This window comes from Homarus americanus, unplaced genomic scaffold (genome assembly GCF_018991925.1).
Source record: "Homarus americanus isolate GMGI-L3 unplaced genomic scaffold, GMGI_Hamer_2.0 scaffold50281, whole genome shotgun sequence".
In the NCBI taxonomy this organism is placed as follows: Eukaryota; Metazoa; Arthropoda; class Malacostraca; order Decapoda; family Nephropidae; genus Homarus; species Homarus americanus.
The window spans coordinates 2,059,401-2,077,243 of record NW_024742338.1 but is presented as its reverse complement, the minus strand read 5'-3'; the positions used below and the strand labels follow the sequence as shown (position 1 = coordinate 2,077,243).

General features: G+C 39.4%; 2 protein-coding genes across 6 annotated transcripts in view; both read right to left on the bottom strand.

Moving 5' to 3' along the window:
- Positions 1–3,793, bottom strand: part of LOC121876741 — a 56,398-nt gene extending 52,605 nt beyond the window's left edge. For 2 of the 5 annotated variants that reach the window (XM_042382103.1, XM_042382106.1), the window contains exon 1: positions 3,261–3,793. The gene's annotated coding sequence lies outside the window, so the exon portion shown is untranslated. The remainder of the gene's footprint in view (positions 1–3,260) is intronic. The other 3 variants (XM_042382105.1, XM_042382104.1, XM_042382107.1) reach the window with 3 other exon arrangements.
- Positions 3,794–5,019: 1,226 nt separating this feature from the next.
- LOC121876742 lies at positions 5,020–17,630 on the bottom strand. The gene is made up of 8 exons (XM_042382112.1): positions 17,407–17,630; positions 15,655–15,825; positions 14,860–14,988; positions 13,435–13,851; positions 12,324–12,412; positions 11,746–11,902; positions 10,794–10,928; positions 5,020–10,506 (listed from the first exon to the last, which is right to left on the bottom strand). Exons 1-8 carry the CDS (start codon positions 17,536–17,538, stop codon positions 10,303–10,305), a joined length of 1,434 nt encoding a protein of 477 aa, XP_042238046.1. The 5' UTR covers positions 17,539–17,630; the 3' UTR covers positions 5,020–10,302.
- Positions 17,631–17,843: the final 213 nt, after the last annotated feature.

The following is a 17,843-nucleotide window of genomic DNA, read 5'->3' as shown; positions in this document are numbered from 1 at the left end:
GTAAGTGTGGTTAGGTTAGGTTATCACCACTATCCCTCATTTCCTCCCTCTCACCACCATCCCTCCCTCTTTCCTTCACCTTCTCCCTCATCTCCTCCCTCTCACCGCCATCCCTCTCCCTCATCTCCCCCTCTCACCACCATCCCTCTCCCTCCTCTCCCACCATCCTTCTCCCTCTCCTCACCACCATCCCTCTCCCTCACCTCCCTCTCACCACCATCCCTCCCCTCTCTCACCACCATCCTCCTCATCTCCCCCTCTCCAGACCTGCAACCCACCTCATCGTCCGCTAACTCTAACAAGATCAATTGTCACGTGTCCCTCGAGGGCCTCACCCACATGGACGTGATCCTCGAGGGCCTCACCCACATGGACGTGATCCTCGACGACCTCACCCACATGGACGTGATCCTCGAGGGCCTCACCCACATGGACGTGATCCTCGAGGGCCTTACCCACATGGACGTGATCCTCGACGACCTCACCCACATGGACGTGATCCTCGACGGCCTCACCCACATGAACGTGATCCTCGAAGACCTCACGTACACGGCTATACACAAGATCTACTTCACCAGGACCGAGTACACCCCAGGGCAGTGTTCTCGGTCCACCTCTCATCATAAACTGTCAACTGTAACGTCACTATCGGTCACCTGTTGTTGATCTGCTAGACACTGACCGCCTTGGTATGACTAACCCGTCCATTCCTGTTTTACCTGTACCTGGCAGATCCCGAGCCTCGTCCTCTCTCACCAGCACCTACCTCCCCATCAGGTAGCGCCTCACCCCCACGAACTACAGGATAATGTTACTAAACTATTGCACACTTACAGGTCAACCGTCATACAGGTCCTCCCTCAGTATCTATTACAGCTGAAACCTTCCCTATACCTCACCACCGTCTTGGCCCTGTCCCTATTGCAGCCTCACGCCAAGAGTACAACACAAACCTAGCTGATGAGACTTCCCCTTTGCTGTCTTTAGGTCAATCATGCACGGTTACCTCCTACTGCCACCCACCTCTCCACCACGGTCCTCCTCATCCAACAACTTATCACACACACACATCACTCATGAAATCTTACGCTTCCATTCTCACAGCAGTTCGTCATCCATCCCTCCTACCCCTGTACACACTCAACCACCTCTTCCACCGACGACCTTCACACACTCATCAACGCTCCCCGGCGGCCACACACTTCCCGCCTCTCTCACATCCTCAACCTTTTCTGGTCTGCGGGAACTGACACCGTCGCCACTTCCCTAACTACCTCACGCCGCCCTCAGCCACTCCTTGTTTAGTGAGACGGCTGTGTTGACATTCTGGGGACAGTAGTGTGTGGTTACCCCAGCACCACACACACACACAACTGTTGGGTTTATGACTGTACCTCATGATGGTCGTTTGTGAGGCCGCTGACCTGACCTGACCTCCTCATCGTTACTTCCTCCTTCTCATCACAATCTCACATCAAGTTCCTCTGGTTTCCCTCTCACGCAGGAACCACAGTTGATCATCACAATAAGTAAACAATCGATGAAGCAGACCTAGAAGCCATCCTTAACCATCTCACTGTACACCACCGTCAAGCCTCAACACTTACCAGGACTAAGAATCAACTACACCTTCATCTACACACCTGAACCTGTACACTAGATTAGATCATCCTTCACTGTGTCACTTCTCACTGTCACCTGCGGCACCTCAATCACTGTCGTCCACTTACCAACTAAGTCTAAGAACATAAATATTAACTTATGTCTCACCTAACCTTACCCCGCCACTGGTCACAAAATGGTGCACGATGAACTAGCACACACCCCCCCCCCCACTAAATACCTACTTCGGTGGGTAAGATAAACAGGTGCTAAGGGCGGGTCACCTGAACATTAACCCCCCCCACCACCCAGCTTATTTAACCTGAATCATTATCTTAACGTTACTTGGGGGTGGTTAGGTTAGGTTATGTCAGGTTAACGTTAGGGTGTTTAATTATCAAGTGGGATAAGCGGGGTGCCTAAACTTCAAGTGGTTCCTTAGTTATTCTTTTCACGGATAAACGTCACCCAATATAACGATAAGTAATTAGAGAGAGAGGGAGAGAGAGAGCGGGGGTCACACACCTGAATGACGTAACATGATCTAGCCAGGTTAGTTTCTCAGTGGGTCACCTGGCCACCTTGTGTGTGTGTGTGTGTGTACCTTATACATGTGTGTATTTGTATGTGTACGTATATCAATGTGTATACGTATATCTGTGTGTATATGTACGTATACTGGTATAAATATCTCGGTGTGTGTGTGTGTGTGTGCATCTATATCTATGTGTGTGTGTATACGTCTGTGTGTGTGTAAGCAGCTCCCCTACATGTACACGAAGGAAGCCATATACTGACATAGCCTACAGGAATCCATAACACGTCCCCACACCAGCTCCCTACAACCATTATCTGGCTCTATACAAGGAAGTGAAGTTTATTTTAATCTATAAAGCCTTTTAGACGACTCACAAAATTCTTACTGTTTATTTTTGCAGTTCCTCAAGGCGATGTTACCTCTAATACGTGAACTGAGTGACTGTTACCCTTTTTATACATTTCACTGCATTTTTCACCATCTATAAAGTGATTTAAACCGACAAGAACAACAATGGAACGTATAAATACCTGCAAGTTACAAAAAAATCAACGATATATTGCAAAAATTTAAGCTATGTACAGAAAATGTGGGAATAGCATACTGTACTGCATACGACTCGATAAACACACGCATTAAGATACTGGCTTGGTAAACGCCCTTGTATAACGCTTCCTTAATCTCTTGTTCATTATTAAATACAACAAATAACAACGGAACAATCTTGAACATTTGAAAGGACAAGAAATTCCTTCACGACGGAACTGTCTGAAAATGTCAAACCGCAAGGACGTTTTGTTTTTTATTTTTCCCGCTTTAATTTGGTTTATACAACGGAAGTTAAATGAAGCAGTGTTTTTTTTTTACTTTTCTTAACTGCATCACAATTATTCTTTGTGATTGTTATTCTAATTATAACTTGGTGTGTGAGAGACGGATCCCATACTGTACACACGATAATGAAAAAAATAACATACGTACATGGTTATATACGCACACACACCATAAGTGACCTACATATACAAAGTAACACATGTACGCGGTTCCTTCACACATACACATGAAATAAATAAACACATTCTCTCCTTACCAAAAACAAACAACAAATTAAACTACTTACTATTTTGCAATGTTAACTACGGCCTCATCTATTAACCATCACAGGAAAAGATTAAATTTCAGCTTAGTTAACAAAATGACATGTAAATAATAAGTCACCATTAGTTAATTTAGTGTCATTAGTTAACCTATCCAGTCACTAATTAACCTAACATAACCACCCATTAAAGTCCTTTCATTATATCCACTAAGAAACGATTCAAATTTCTGGTAATGTTATTTCTTATCTACGGTGTCTAGGTTACTGTTCACTGTTAACGTCACACAGGTAAGGTTAATATACCGTTATAAGAAACGGTAATGGTCACTTCACCTAACAACACCACGATCAATTACACTGTCTACACGGGCTTGGCTTGAGCTTGGATGTCCCCCCTCCTCTCAGTCACTTTCTCACACGACACTTTCCTGAGAGCACTTGTTTTAAGGTGTTGGGAGCACTTATGGGTACGGGTATGGTGTGTTAATTTACCAACTAAAGATACCGAGGCTAGACACCGCCACCACCGTCTGCCTCTACCGGGGGTTTGTTTGCGTCTGGCCAGGTCGACTCCGTTACCCTGGCGACCCCACCATGTGCTACTCAAACACCTTCATAAATCCTCACTCTATTTTTCTCTCTCCGATGTTTCCTATAATGATCCGATAATTCATCTTTTTTTATATAAATCTTATAATAATATTTGATTCATATATATTATGTATTATAAAGAAAATTTAGTAATTTTATATAATATTGGCAACTAATTCTCAATATTATCCAGGTACTTCCACGACATCAGCTGAAAGTTGAGGAGGCTGTGAGACTTGAGATGTTCAACACCATTCCATGTGTAATAACAAATACGAAGAATAAGCAATCATATATTTTTATTACAGACAGAAAGGATGAAAGCTGTGTGTTTTAACGGGAACAGCTGAGATGCGGCTTAATCCACACTGTAACAAATGCAATAAATCCTCTTCTCGCCCCACTTACTGAATTGCCTCCACTTTATTGTGTCAAGTGAATCTACTCGCTGCATCCTTATTCCAGTCCTCTACTAACTAATACCACCCTTATATTGTACTACATACTTCACATTTTCCTATATTCCAAAGCATTTATAGTCATGATATAGAACATTTTTATCGGTAAATATACATAGTTTTAGGTGTATAATTCCCGTTTCCCATTACAAAACACGTTGCATGATTTGGTATAATTATGGTAGCAGTGTAGCCGAGAGGGATCTATGAGGCAGAACATATTTAGACAGATGTGTGTCAAAATGTACTATTAGGTCAGGTCAAGTGAACTTTCTCTCTCTCTCTCTCTCTCATCTCCCTCCCTTCTCTCTCCTGCTTTTAATTCAGATATGTACGTAAACAGCTTATTTTACCTATTCATTTATTTAATCATATCTGGCAATCTATTCACCTATCAATTAACGTCTATCCAACTCCTATATATTAATCTATCTATCCATTACCTCCCACTCAGGTAAGGTTAGGTTAGCCAAAGGATACCATGTGCTAAAGTCAAATTCAGCACAGCGATACCTCTTATTAAACACTCCAGAAATAGACAAGAGAATTTGGTGTAAATTTGGTGGTGTTGCATAGATTGTAAATACATTAGTGATGATGTGTTGCAGTTGGTGACTGTTAGTAAAGAGATGTAGTTTAGAATTTTCATCTTGCACAATATTGTAATTTAAATATTATACATATATGACAAGTCATCTATTATTGTATGTTTCTTTAATTAATAAAATTCATTCTGATACGATGCTTTATTGCAGCAAAGTTATTGACATATCTGTACAATTTATCAGGAATTATACCTCCAATATTTACATAACAAGTCAAATAGAACCATTAGTGATATATATTATCTACACTATGTACAGCATCAAATATCTCGTTTATGGACTACGATATCTAGAATGAATGGACCACATCCTCCTCCCAGGAGATATAACCAAGACAATAAATAATCTTGTCTACTAAAAAGCTCTGAATATTGTGCTGCCCAGGGGACACACACCTAATACATTTACTCTCCCTTAGAGGAGTATTCTATGCACTGCCACTGCCATTATAATATCTCTTATCCCCTTCCTCATTACCCTATATGCTGGAGCTGGTACAGGTGTATGATGACAAGTACCTCTCTTATCGGATCTGGAATATCCTCCTGGTGATCAATGGGACAGTACACACACACAGTACTTCTGATTCTGAGTGACAGGTAAACTTCCTTGAGCAAGTTTATTACATTTTTGACTGATAAGAAACTGTATTCTCTGGAGAAGTCTGTCAGACACAGGTTACAGTATTTCTAAATCTGTAAAAATTCAAGAAAATTTTGTAATCTGGTTTCTTGTGTACCTTCAGTGATGTACAGTACTACAGTTAATGTAACATCTTACACATCGAAGAGGTTACAAGGCGATATAAGGTGTCCGATTGCAAAAGGTCCTGTAAAATACAGCTAACAGAGTACATAACGCAGTAAGGAAGGGCTTAAGAGGGGAGGAAAGGCTATCCAATCAACTTTAATTGAGCACACTACACACAGGCATCTGGCCAGTGTAACTAGACCTAAATCTTTATCTTCAGGCATCCAGTATAAGTACAGGAGGAACCAGAATACAGTACAGTATCTGGTGTAAACCTTCATGGTGTTAAAGTCATATGGGATAACACCTTTCTTATACCTACCCCAAGCAGGATTCAACCCAGGGATACACAGGTGGGAGACTATTTGGTTGAGTCAGACAGTCTATATCGATTAGATTCTTTAAACTTGTCATGTGAAGACCTCGGGTAAATGTGAGGATAGAAGGATCAGGAATAACAGGCGAGATCTGCTATTTTTTTTTTTTTTAGGAAATATGATTAAAGGTATAGCAGTAATATCAAGCTGTTGAGCCATTAAAAAGCGGTGAAATCCTACTGTTGACAAGTTCTCGTGTCAAACTAAAAGTAGTCCTCGTCTACGCTGACATTAACAAATGGCCACAATGAATGCAAACATTCTAGTCTTCATAAAAAAAAAAATCTAATGGAACTTTTCAAAACTCCTACAGATATCTTTTAGGCTTTTGAAATGGTGATAATTCTCCTTCAGGATCTGGCCATCTGTCTCCTCACACTCACTGTCTTACTAACATCTCATCAGCGACCTTTCCACTCAAAACTCAAATTCTTGCAGCCTCCCCACTTTACTTCCCATCACTTTTGTCAACCTCACAGCTCTTAAAAGGTGTCCCTCTCCTCCTCTAGTAATTTCATATTCCATACCAATAAATATCAAAATAATGGCAGCAACAATATTGAAAAGAAAATGAAGCACAGAAAGTCACAGACAATGGAAAAGCTCCCATAATGCATACTTACCCCCCACACACATTGAGAAGACTTATCATAAATACTTGCACAAATTAAACATACATTTGGAACGGGTTAAAAGCCAACATGTTCACCGCTCAACTTAACAATGACCATGTCCATTCCTGTACTGTACCCAATAAAATCATCTTAAGTGCTTGAATACAATGTCTAACCCTTGAATATCAATGACAAGAACAATACTAATGAAGTGAAGAATAGCAATGAGGTGAACAATAGCAATGAGATGAACAATAGCAATGGGGGTGAACAATAGCAATAAGGTGAACAATAACAATGAACGAAGTAGATCACCTAAAAATAAAATACACACACTCTGATAAAAGAAAAGTCATCAAAATATCCCCCAAATTTGACCACATCTTGGAACACATTTTAACAGTCCTTGCAGCATTTAACAGTTACTTTAAGTCAATAAGCCAAACACTAACATTTGAAATATTTCTTAAGAGCAACGTGTCCGCTGTTATTATTACCTATTGTATCCCGTCAGTAATACAGTAGATAATTCTTATGCTAGTCCACTCTGAAGTACAACCTTGGCTTGAGCAAATACATAAAAGGTTCTAGTATTTAATGTAACTTTATTCAACAAACTTTTAAAACTTTCCTTATGAAAAAGACAACTAAATGTGCCTAAGATTGTCACTGAAGTATTATCCTCACAAGTCAATTAATCTTATTGCGATGAAAAAAAAAAAAAAATTCTGCATCAGCTTTGAATGTCAGGGAGTCATCCTTGAAATCAATTCTTTAACCATGCCTGGAGTCCATAAGTTAAAACCCCAGGGCCCTTCATTATTATGGCTGAAACTAACTGTAATTTACGTCAAACTTTCTTATCTCAGTCATAGCCCAGGAAGACTCCGCTTGAGGGTATGTTAAGAGTTGTTAAAAATAAGCTCCAACAACTGGTACAACTACTGTACAGTATCTCATAGGGGGAGTAACTTGACTAACCCAAGTAATCTATAGTGTCATACAAACTGTCAACACAGTTTGTATATCCTAGCAGCGACCAACACAGAACACAGTTAATGTCTGGTCCCTTGAAGTAGCAGTGACAACCAGGACTGGCCTCTTAAGGAAGGTTAAAGAACATGTGGTGCCACTTGGGTCAGGTGTCCCCCCCCCCCCCTAAACAAAAAGCAGCCCAGTTAAGGGAGTTCAGTGTCTTAAACATATATAAAACATAACTACTAGTTGCTCTACACGTTGACCAATTTCATAAAATGTTGATTAAGATAAATCTGTAACCTCAGGTCAGAATAAACTGTTATTATTAAGCTGCCTTTACAAAATATAAAGCAAATCTTTCCCGCAGAAGAAGACAAGCATTAAAACTGCCCTTAACTGAAGACAACCCTAATTTCTCTTACACACAGATTACAATAAGTCCCACAGTCTCTGAAACTTAAGAATGGTTTAAGGATCAAGCGCCCTCACCAATGCTTCATATATCTGAGACAAGATTGTTTAAATTAACAATTAAGTTAGTTGCAGCCATCACTGTTGGGGGACCTGGATGTACAACTTACAGTGTCTGATATAAGGATAAGCGAGTCATCTGAGCCGAGTGTTAGCTTATATACATAGAGGATGAAGCTCTGAATTACTGATACTTTTACCACATTTAATTTTTAGTTTGTCTAAAGCACCTCTTTGTAAATGAATGTAAACATGGTTGTATTTAACGCAAATTTTCTTTATATAAATTACATGTACTCCTAGATTTGGTAGTTATTTATTTGTCGAGCCAAAAAAAATTATGGTAGGTAAAGAACGAAAAATAAGTTGGATGGGAAACGGGAATATTATATTTAGTCTTTTTTGCTTAAGCACCAGGCATATTAATTATGGATGGAAGAGAAAAAAAACATTGTCGTCAAATATCACATCTGCCCAGGGTGAAGGGAAATGACTTAACGTGAACAAGTGTATCTTCAGTCACTGCACAAGGGTTAGTAAACAGGACACTTACTGGAGTCTCAAGTCCCCAAATTAATGACTGAACTGTAAAACTTGTGTGTCAACTTCTTGAGTCTCCAACAGTGTGTGAGACAAGTGCTAACAGATTTATGAGTAAACAGTGATATGTAGTGACACTGAGGTCTGGTGAATGGATGAATATGCCAGGAATCTGCAGTGACAGTGAGTTGTGAAGCTAGCAAATGAATGAAGTGATATAAATTGAATTTTGTCGCTGGCAGGTACTAAGTTTCTCGAACACCCCGCACTCAGCCTGTGAGCGGTAATGCAAAATGAAGTGATATTCAGTGACACTGAGGACAGAGGGTGTCCGGTCCACCCCTTCACACAACTGGTTGTGCCTTACAGGTGGTGATAGATCTAATAGACATAATAACTAGAAGTGAAGTTCAAAATAAATGATAATGAAAAAATAAGAGGCAGCCACTCCTGTGTCCACCAAGCTTCAATATGAATAACCTGAAGCATATCTCACTGTGTTGTCTCTTGTATGACACTACACACATCATCAACCTCTGTACAAACTCTTATTATGAATTAAAGGTTTCTTAGGAGTATACTTCAGGAAACTTAACAAATGCAAAAATATTTTGGAAAAACGTGTCATCAATATTCTTAGTGCAGTAAATATATTCATGAAGTACTGTATATGGTGTGGTGGGAGGATACACTGTGGATTATCTTACATTTACACTTGGTGTACAGTACAGGCTGAACATGATGTGTGGCTGTGGAAGATGGACTGCTTAGTCAATGGTAAAATATCTTTAGTCACAATACAGGAGTCTCCCTCATGAGTCAACCTAAAGTGCACAGATATGAGCCATTCAAATAATGTTAAACTCTGGTGACTCACTCGTACACTCAACACCAACAAAACACAAAATGGATTTCACTTTTTTATAAGTCTAATTTAATAACTTTCTGTACTGTAGTACACGATTATTATTACTTGGTCACTGAATATGTCCAAAAAGCAGTAGCTATGTCATACACGTGTATATGCCGGGTATATATTATATGTGGATAGCTCATACAGGGTCTATCTGCTATGGTCCCACATGTATCAATCAAATATTAGTGAGATAATGTTCTATTTAATATATAATGACAATTATCAGAGAAAATGATGAAGCATAATTTCAAAACTCTGCAATTAGTTTTCTAGTCTTATGGAATACAGTAAATAGCATCAACAAGTATCCCACAGATTAAAAATAGCCGTAACATTAATACAAATTTAATTATGGAGTGTGTCCAGAGAACACATCATGACTGAAATATCATATACTGTACTGTATATATGCAGAGAACAGAAACCTGAATATAACTACTGCATCATTATTTAACCAAGACACCGTGAGCACTGTACAGGTAAATCAAGCACATGACCACAACACACCCCACAAGCCTCTCTGTCACTGGGAGGGAAGGAAGGAAGGACACATTACAGTACAGTACAAGCTCACAAGACGATACCAGTGCTGGCTTGAATGACTTCAATATTCAGTATATCCACTTTACTACTGTACAGTAAATTTCAACTCATGGAATATTTCTTCTTCAAGCACAGAATGAATATTCACACTGTGTGATTAAGCAAAGCCTATGTTGGTGGTTCACCAAAAAAAATTGATAAATTATCCCACAATGAATAATCAGTGAATTTTCTCCAGTGGAAGCATTAAATGTATATACGTGTCCTCATCCTCTTTGTGCATCAGTGAGAGAGAGTCAAAGTTGAAGAACATGGCACTGCCGGTGTCACCAAAACTTGGCCTGTGTGCGAGACCTAGGAGGGCTGCCATCTTGACTGCCAGGGGTCCCTTCTCTATTACATGATGTTCTTCGTCTGGCATCATCTGGGGGAGAAAGTGAAGTAGCACAAACCACAAAGTAATATTAATATATATTGTACTGGAAATCAAGATCATTATGAGGATGTTTTCAGTGCATCAGTCTTCAGGAATTAATGGACATGGGCAGAACACTTCAGCATAACTTAAAATTAAAAATATAGCTTGTGAGACACGACTCTTCATCCCTGCCCCAACAATAATAATATGGATTAAAACAATGATTATTATAACACCTCAACTGTGTGTGACACTAGGTCTCAATATATTAAGAAAGGGAGAGAAATACTCACACTGTCTGCCACGTGTTTATGGACAACTCCGTCACCACCAACATAAAACGTAGAGAAGCCGTCATACCAACTCTCCATCTGGTCCACTATCCCCTTCCAGTTCCACAACTTGATCTTCCAGAACTGGAACATGGCCTGAACAGAAGGTAACAGAGTTAGAGGTAAGCCAATCAATAGAGATATGAACATGGACAATGGCAATTACCGTACACCTTTTATATCAGCAAAGGCCTCTTACAGACTCGTATAAATATGGGCCTTGCTCTCCACTCATTCAAACACACCGTATTTCTTTCTGAAAGTTCATCTCTCAAGCTTTTTATGCTTCCTACAACCCATCCTTCAACTGCCACGGTCTTCCTCTCCAACTATTCACTTCTACTCACTTGCCTCAACATGTCCATAATATATAAGCAGCCACGGGTACTCTATGGCCGACAAATATTCCACTTCCCCATTTCCTATTCTAAGTATGTCTTAATCTCTTCCTCCTATTCATCCTACCCATCATAACACGTCACTCCTGCTGTTGCCTATTTACTTCCTCTTACAGCACCTGGAGTCCTTGCTTCATACTACACAAATACCCTCAGTAATGTCAGCTCAGTAATTCCCACGTACAGTCGCGGACAAAGGTTCATTCCCCGCGGTGAAACCGAGTCACGGGAATGAGTCTCCAAACCGACTTACCCTGACTGTTTCATCTCATTTGGGGTCGATGCTGCTTCATCCCAACTTGGTCTTCTTTAACATGATTATCCACACATTTCTCATCAGCCTTCTACTCTGCTTCTCTGTGATATTATTCATCACTCCATCTCATTCAAGTTAACATTCATTCCTTCATGGTCTCCCCTCTCTTTATATTTTTATTACCAACAAAACTCTACAATCACCAGTGAATAACATGTAATATCTGGTATACTGTACTGCATTATATGTCCACTCTTACCTTCAGTCCTGATAAGCCTTTAATTCGCCACCTGACCCTCACAGTGCCATCTTCTGGGTGTTTTGTGATCTTCAGTATTTCAAATTTGACATGGGCAAATTTTAAGTGCCCGACCGTTCTGAGTAGAGCCACCTGTCTTATGTACGGCACTAAGCCTCTGTGAACGAAAACAAAGTATTTTATATCATTGTAATGTGTAAATTGTTAATTCACCTTGACATTTGCACTCCCCAAATACCACACAGGTATACCTCTCTTCGCTAACACAGGACATGCATTCCTAAGAAGGGATAATGTGAAGATTAGGCACCTCAGCTTATTTTATCTTGTCCTTAACCACCCTAATGCTAACCTAACCAATCCACCAGGTAGCATTAAGGTGTTGAATGATCAGAAGAAATAAATTAGGGTGTCTAATCTTCGTGTGATCACAGTGTAATCTGGTAAATGAAACTTAATTTTTTTCCCTAGACTCCCAAATTATAAATACCAAGTGAAGACAAGAAACAAAAAAACAAAAAAAAATGCAGAAAGAAAAGAATTCATTAGACAAAAAACCAAGACCAATTCGTACTTACACCGTAGTAAGACCACGAATTCTGTTCTCAAAGACAATGTCCTGTGAGTAGATATTGTAGTCAAGAGGCTGGATGAACAACTTGGGCAACTGCAATACACAATGGCCGAGATCAATTTAAAACTGGATGATGACGGAATACCAATAAAAGTGTCACTGCAGGAAATGGAGTTTTATCAAACATTTCAATAATAACTACACATAAACCAACAGCACTTTACACCTATGAATCTAAACATGTGCACAGGTGAGTGAGATACATGATAAACTAAAAAATAATATGATAAATTATCACCCTAAAGACCAATTAAATACCCCATCGCATTATTATCACTTAAATAATCTTCCCGAGAAAAGAAATCTGATCTTTAACACCAAAATGTGATATGAGAGAACCATTAAAAGACTTTACTGACTGCACCCATCACCCACACATAAAGATGATGATGAAGGTGGCAGTGGTGGTGGGAGGGGGGAAGAGAGACAAAACAGCAGGTTGGTGGTGATGATATTGGACAGGGCTAGCAATGTCAGTACTGTAGTGTCTTCTGTTATAATCCCAATTAATGATTTACCTAGACTGTTTGGTACTGTATAAATGATTTAAATACACAGTGGTGCTTTGGTGGATGGTTAAGGTGGAGTATCAACCACTAGTGGATGGTCTAGACACCTTGAGTTACCACCAACACCACCATCCAACACTACCACCTTGGAAACACTAGCAAATATAAGTAAAACAAATATTAGAGGAAAAATAAAATATAAAGAACAAAAATGAATGATTGACAATGTTGACATGCATAGGAAGAATGGTTGATACTGTAGTGGATAATGAACAAGATAATGTATAGTGTAGTGTAGTAAAGTAAGCAGTTGATAGAAAATATCCAACAAAAAATGGGCTTTTGATATGAATAACAGTATGTGATGACTCAGCACCAGGAAGAGTGTAGAAGACTTCATACACAAAGAAAAACATGTACTCTATTATAATTATATATAGGAGTTAATAAAAAGGGCAACAAAAAAGGAAAAAAATTCAAATAATACAGTACTCTAACATGGCTGTGTAATAAATGTCAAACAGAAAACTGCTTCTTAATACTGACCGTTTCTGCCAGCTTATTGAAGACATGGGACAGCTGCTCTGCACTGGGTTTTCCTGACGGATCTAACTTGTCCGCCCCTCCTTGGCTCGGCGAGGGAGCATTACACCGCAGGAGTCCTTCTTCACACACACTCTTAAGGAACATAGACATATCACATTCTGGGTTTACGGCTTCTTGTGTTTCTGTGTAAGAAGTATTACTTGTGTGTCCTGAGAAGGTTCCATTTTCCTCACCTGAGCTTAATGGTGACATGCTTTCTAACACTTTACTTTCTATCTGACTGTATGACACAGAGTAAACAATGTCTTTTCCCTGGTGGTATGCCCCCAGAGGATACCACAGAGCATCCGGGGGAAGGCGGAAAGTCCTGACACTCGTGTTGCCATCACGACAAACAACTGCCCCACAAGTCTGAACCTGAAATTAATTTATATTTTAAATCTTCAACCAATCCACTTTTGAACAGCTTAGGTGGAACTTTGTTAAAGAAAGAAAAATACTTCAATGTTATGTAAAGTCTCCTTCCCAGAGGATCAAGTGAACTAGAAGGTTAAATATCTAAAAATTACTAGGCATGAACATGAATGTGATACAGTACTGCCACATGCTTATGGGAGCTTAAAACCATCAAGTTATAGGAGTTGTAATGGCCAGAATACCCAGCTGGTCCACTTCATTACCCGACCAACACCTCACGAGGTCCTGCAAAAATCTGTGGCTCCGATTCTTTCAGCAATAAAGAAAATGAACAATAATTATCTAACTCTAATGAACGTACACAAAAATATAAAAATATATTTACCGAGACTGAAGAATTTATGTACTGTAACACCACACAAGTCATAATACTGAAATCCCCCTGTGTTTTGTCATCTTCTACAGTGGGATTTCAGGGATATAATACTGTATCTACTTTTGGAGAGTACTGAACCTGCACATAATTGGAAAATACCCTATTTTATCATCTGTTGAAAGTTTTTACTTCTGAGGAAAGTATCTCCCAATTTATAAATGGATAAATACAGTACATTATTATTTACAGTGGGGTTTTCAGAAACACAACCCAAGTATAGTTACCTGTTGGTTTATATTTCACTAAATCAGCAGTTCTATATTAAGGGAGAACACCGAGTGGTTCAACATATAAAAATGTTTAAGAGACCAAAGATAAAAACAGACATACTGAGCATTATAACTACAGCAGCAACTGATATCACCCAGTCCTATCATCTCAAAGTTTATATGTTCATACACAAAGTTACATCAAAATAATATTAAAATGTCTGTCAGATTCAAGGGGAAAAAGATGTGTAACTCCTAAACCTAGTGAATCCAGCCATATTGCTCAACACAGTACAGTACCCCTGCCAATGACGACTTCAGTTTTACTATCGTTCAACTCTGATTTTCTAGAGCACAACTCACCTCATTATCATCACAGTTGGAATGGGCCGGGCAAATGATGAAGCCAAGGGGGTCAAAACAGTGCAAGTTTTGTCTAGTTAGGCCGCTCCTCTCAAACATATCGGTCACATCATTTCCCAAAGCCTCAACCTGAAAAAGCATCATGTACAGTCATGGAAGAGTGTCCTGTGAGTCCTCATGAACCTGTGAATCCAAGACATCACACATTGTTGGGCCCATAGATGGTGCAATGTGTGATGTCTCAGATTCACAGGTTCATGAGTCTCAGGGTTCATTGACAGGATGGGGACTGAGATAACTTTTTTCGTTAATATACCACCAGGTGTTTAGTACAAAAAGAAAAAGACTGTTCTCTGTCTCTAGTTTAAAAAGAGGACAAGGAATATTTCAGACCTTCTTATATCCCTTCAAACATTTTCACATTGCTGATGGGAAAATTCAATTATCTGGCTAGCAATTAGATAAATTCTGACTGGAATCTCTGTAGCTGAATCTAAGGGCTCATGGGCGATTAAAGAAGGTGCTAAGTTTTAGAAAATGTAATTTACATATAAGGCTGTGTTTGACTCCCTCCCTTTAATTCACTGTCAACATGTTCACCATTATTGTGTACAGTACAGTATCTGTTGAAGCGGTGAGTGCCAACAACACCAAACATAACACAGTAGACGTCTCGGCATCTGTGGCCCCGTGACCCTCAAGAAGCACACCAACACCATTATGAATGATACCAACCAAGTTTCAATTCAATTCACTGAAGGCTGTAAAGATGGTGACACTGAATACCGTACATACCTGTTTCTTATGAAGCCACTGAGAGGCTGCCAGGGGTGTGAAAGGGGCGTCTGGAACAGAGAGGTTTGGGGAGGATGTTGCACTAAAGTCCAGCTGCTGTTGCTGTTGTGCTGCTGCACTAACACTGCTACTTAGGTGAATTGGTGTTGATGGGGCACTCTGAACACAGCTCTGTGGATGATTATGACACATTAACACAGTGTTTTTTCACGTGTGAATACAGAATGAATTTTGTGCAATAATATAGCCAATATTTCTCAACTACCTGTATTCACATTATAAGGACGATGTCAATATCAATGAGCTTACATAGGGTACTGCAGGTAGATTCCATTTCAACTTTTACCTAGCAAATCACATACACGAGCATATAGTAATTTTAGCAAGGTAACGTATGACGGTAGTGTGTGTGTACTGTATATATATACAGGCAGTCCTAAGTTATGAACACCTGCACTTATGAACAGGATCCCAATACAGTTCTGTACTGTACAGTCATCAAAGAAATCTCAAATTAAATTCCCATTTTTTACGTTACTTTCATTATTGTATTCTGTTTAACATCATTTTATTTACCGTATTTACATTAGTTGTTATTTACGGAATATTATGCCTATGGCACTAACACTGTTTTGACTTACAAACAGGGTCCAGGAACTTAACCCATTTGTAAATCCAGGACTGCCTGTATAATATGTCCTCTGAGGTGTTTATAGCTGTAGTATAAGCTGGGCAATTGTAGCTGTTCTAATCTCGCTGGGTATCTGAGGTGCTGTAGTGCAGACACCAGTCTGGTGGCCCTTTGGACACTTTCAAGTTAATTATTAATTTTTTGTCCATTCCGGTTTGGATATGAAAAATTGTGTGTGTGTTTTTTGGTGTAATTTATATTGTTTTAGTCAAATATGACCTTCATTTCTTGTGCAAATGAGCCTTTTTTTCTAGAAAATCGCCAAAACTACACCAGAAAAAAAGTTTCTCATACCAAAAGAAGGTAACCTGACTTACCTTTGCCAACCGAATTGCCGTTAACCATGACCACATCGTTGTTAACCCGAACCAAAGGTAAACTGATAATACTATCTAACCTAACCTAACGTACCCACTCAGGCGGACTGCTACATCACCTTGGCCCAGCTGAAAATAAGTCTATGTTTGAGGGTAAATATATTAACAACTAAGCATTTGGACAAGAAATGTTATTCTGTAGCATCGATACGTAATTAAAAAAAACTACATATCTATGGTAGTCAGAAACACTAGCAGAGGAATGGGTGAAAGGCAAATATTCACCATATCATGACCCACACACCTTCATGAAAGCTTCTCAATCTTGGAATCATCTGGAAGCTACTGTGTAAATAATTATAACAACATAGTCCACAATCCTATCAAACATATTCAGGAAGGTTGACTTTTGTAGGCAATAAAAAAAAAAAAAGTAAAATAGGCGAGTCATGCCGTTGCTTCCAAGACACAAAGATCACAAAATACATTACCACACACACAGTGAATTGAGATACATATACATACACAAAATAATATATCAAAGAACAAAAAGGAGTGAGAGTAGAGGGAGAGGGAAAGTAAGTGTTGGTGCCTGGGATGACTACTACTGCCCTCCATCATAGTACCAACACTGGACTATACACAACCCATTCTTTCATCCTAATATGTGTAAATGTGGGTCATCAGTCATATGCATGGGTTATCAGGGTATATTTGTATATAATAAACTTGGTGTGTACCGACCTGAGTGTCCCAGCGGGTGTAGGGTCGCCCCCGGGTCAGCAGGTGTCCACCCTCATTAGCAGCTCTACCGCCACTATTTCCTGCTACCCGAGGAGGCAGACTAAGCTTTAAAGACCTCAGACACGCTGCCATAATGGATGAGAGGCGAGGAAACACACACTAACAAGGGCTACAGCAGAGGCAGACTATGTCGTCATACACGGCTCCAGCAGACGATGCTCGGCTGTGGCGCAGACATAAATAATATTACTATTTATTTCCTGCACTTTTTATAAATTATCAATAATATTAAAATAAATACAAGAGCTTAGATTATAAATTATTGCAAGTTTATAATTATGATAAGTTTAAGTTTAATCAAGAATTTTGTTTAAAAGTACTGATATATATCTTGTTCACAACGAGACTCACATGTTAGGATTTAAATGTTTTGGTTA

What these genes read in the sequence shown, in the direction of transcription:
- LOC121876742 (XM_042382112.1), bottom strand. Translation starts at nt 17,538, where the DNA reads ATGGCAGCGTGTCTGAGGTCTTTAAAGCTTAGTCTGCCTCCTCGGGTA. An exon ending in ACACCCGCTGGGACACTCAG is followed by an intron (nt 15,826 to 17,406) that starts GTCGGTACACAC and finishes AATCATCCACAG; the next exon opens with AGCTGTGTTCAGAGTGCCCC. An exon ending in CCAACTGTGATGATAATGAG is followed by an intron (nt 13,852 to 14,859) that starts GTGAGTTGTGCT and finishes AATTAATTTCAG; the next exon opens with GTTCAGACTTGTGGGGCAGT.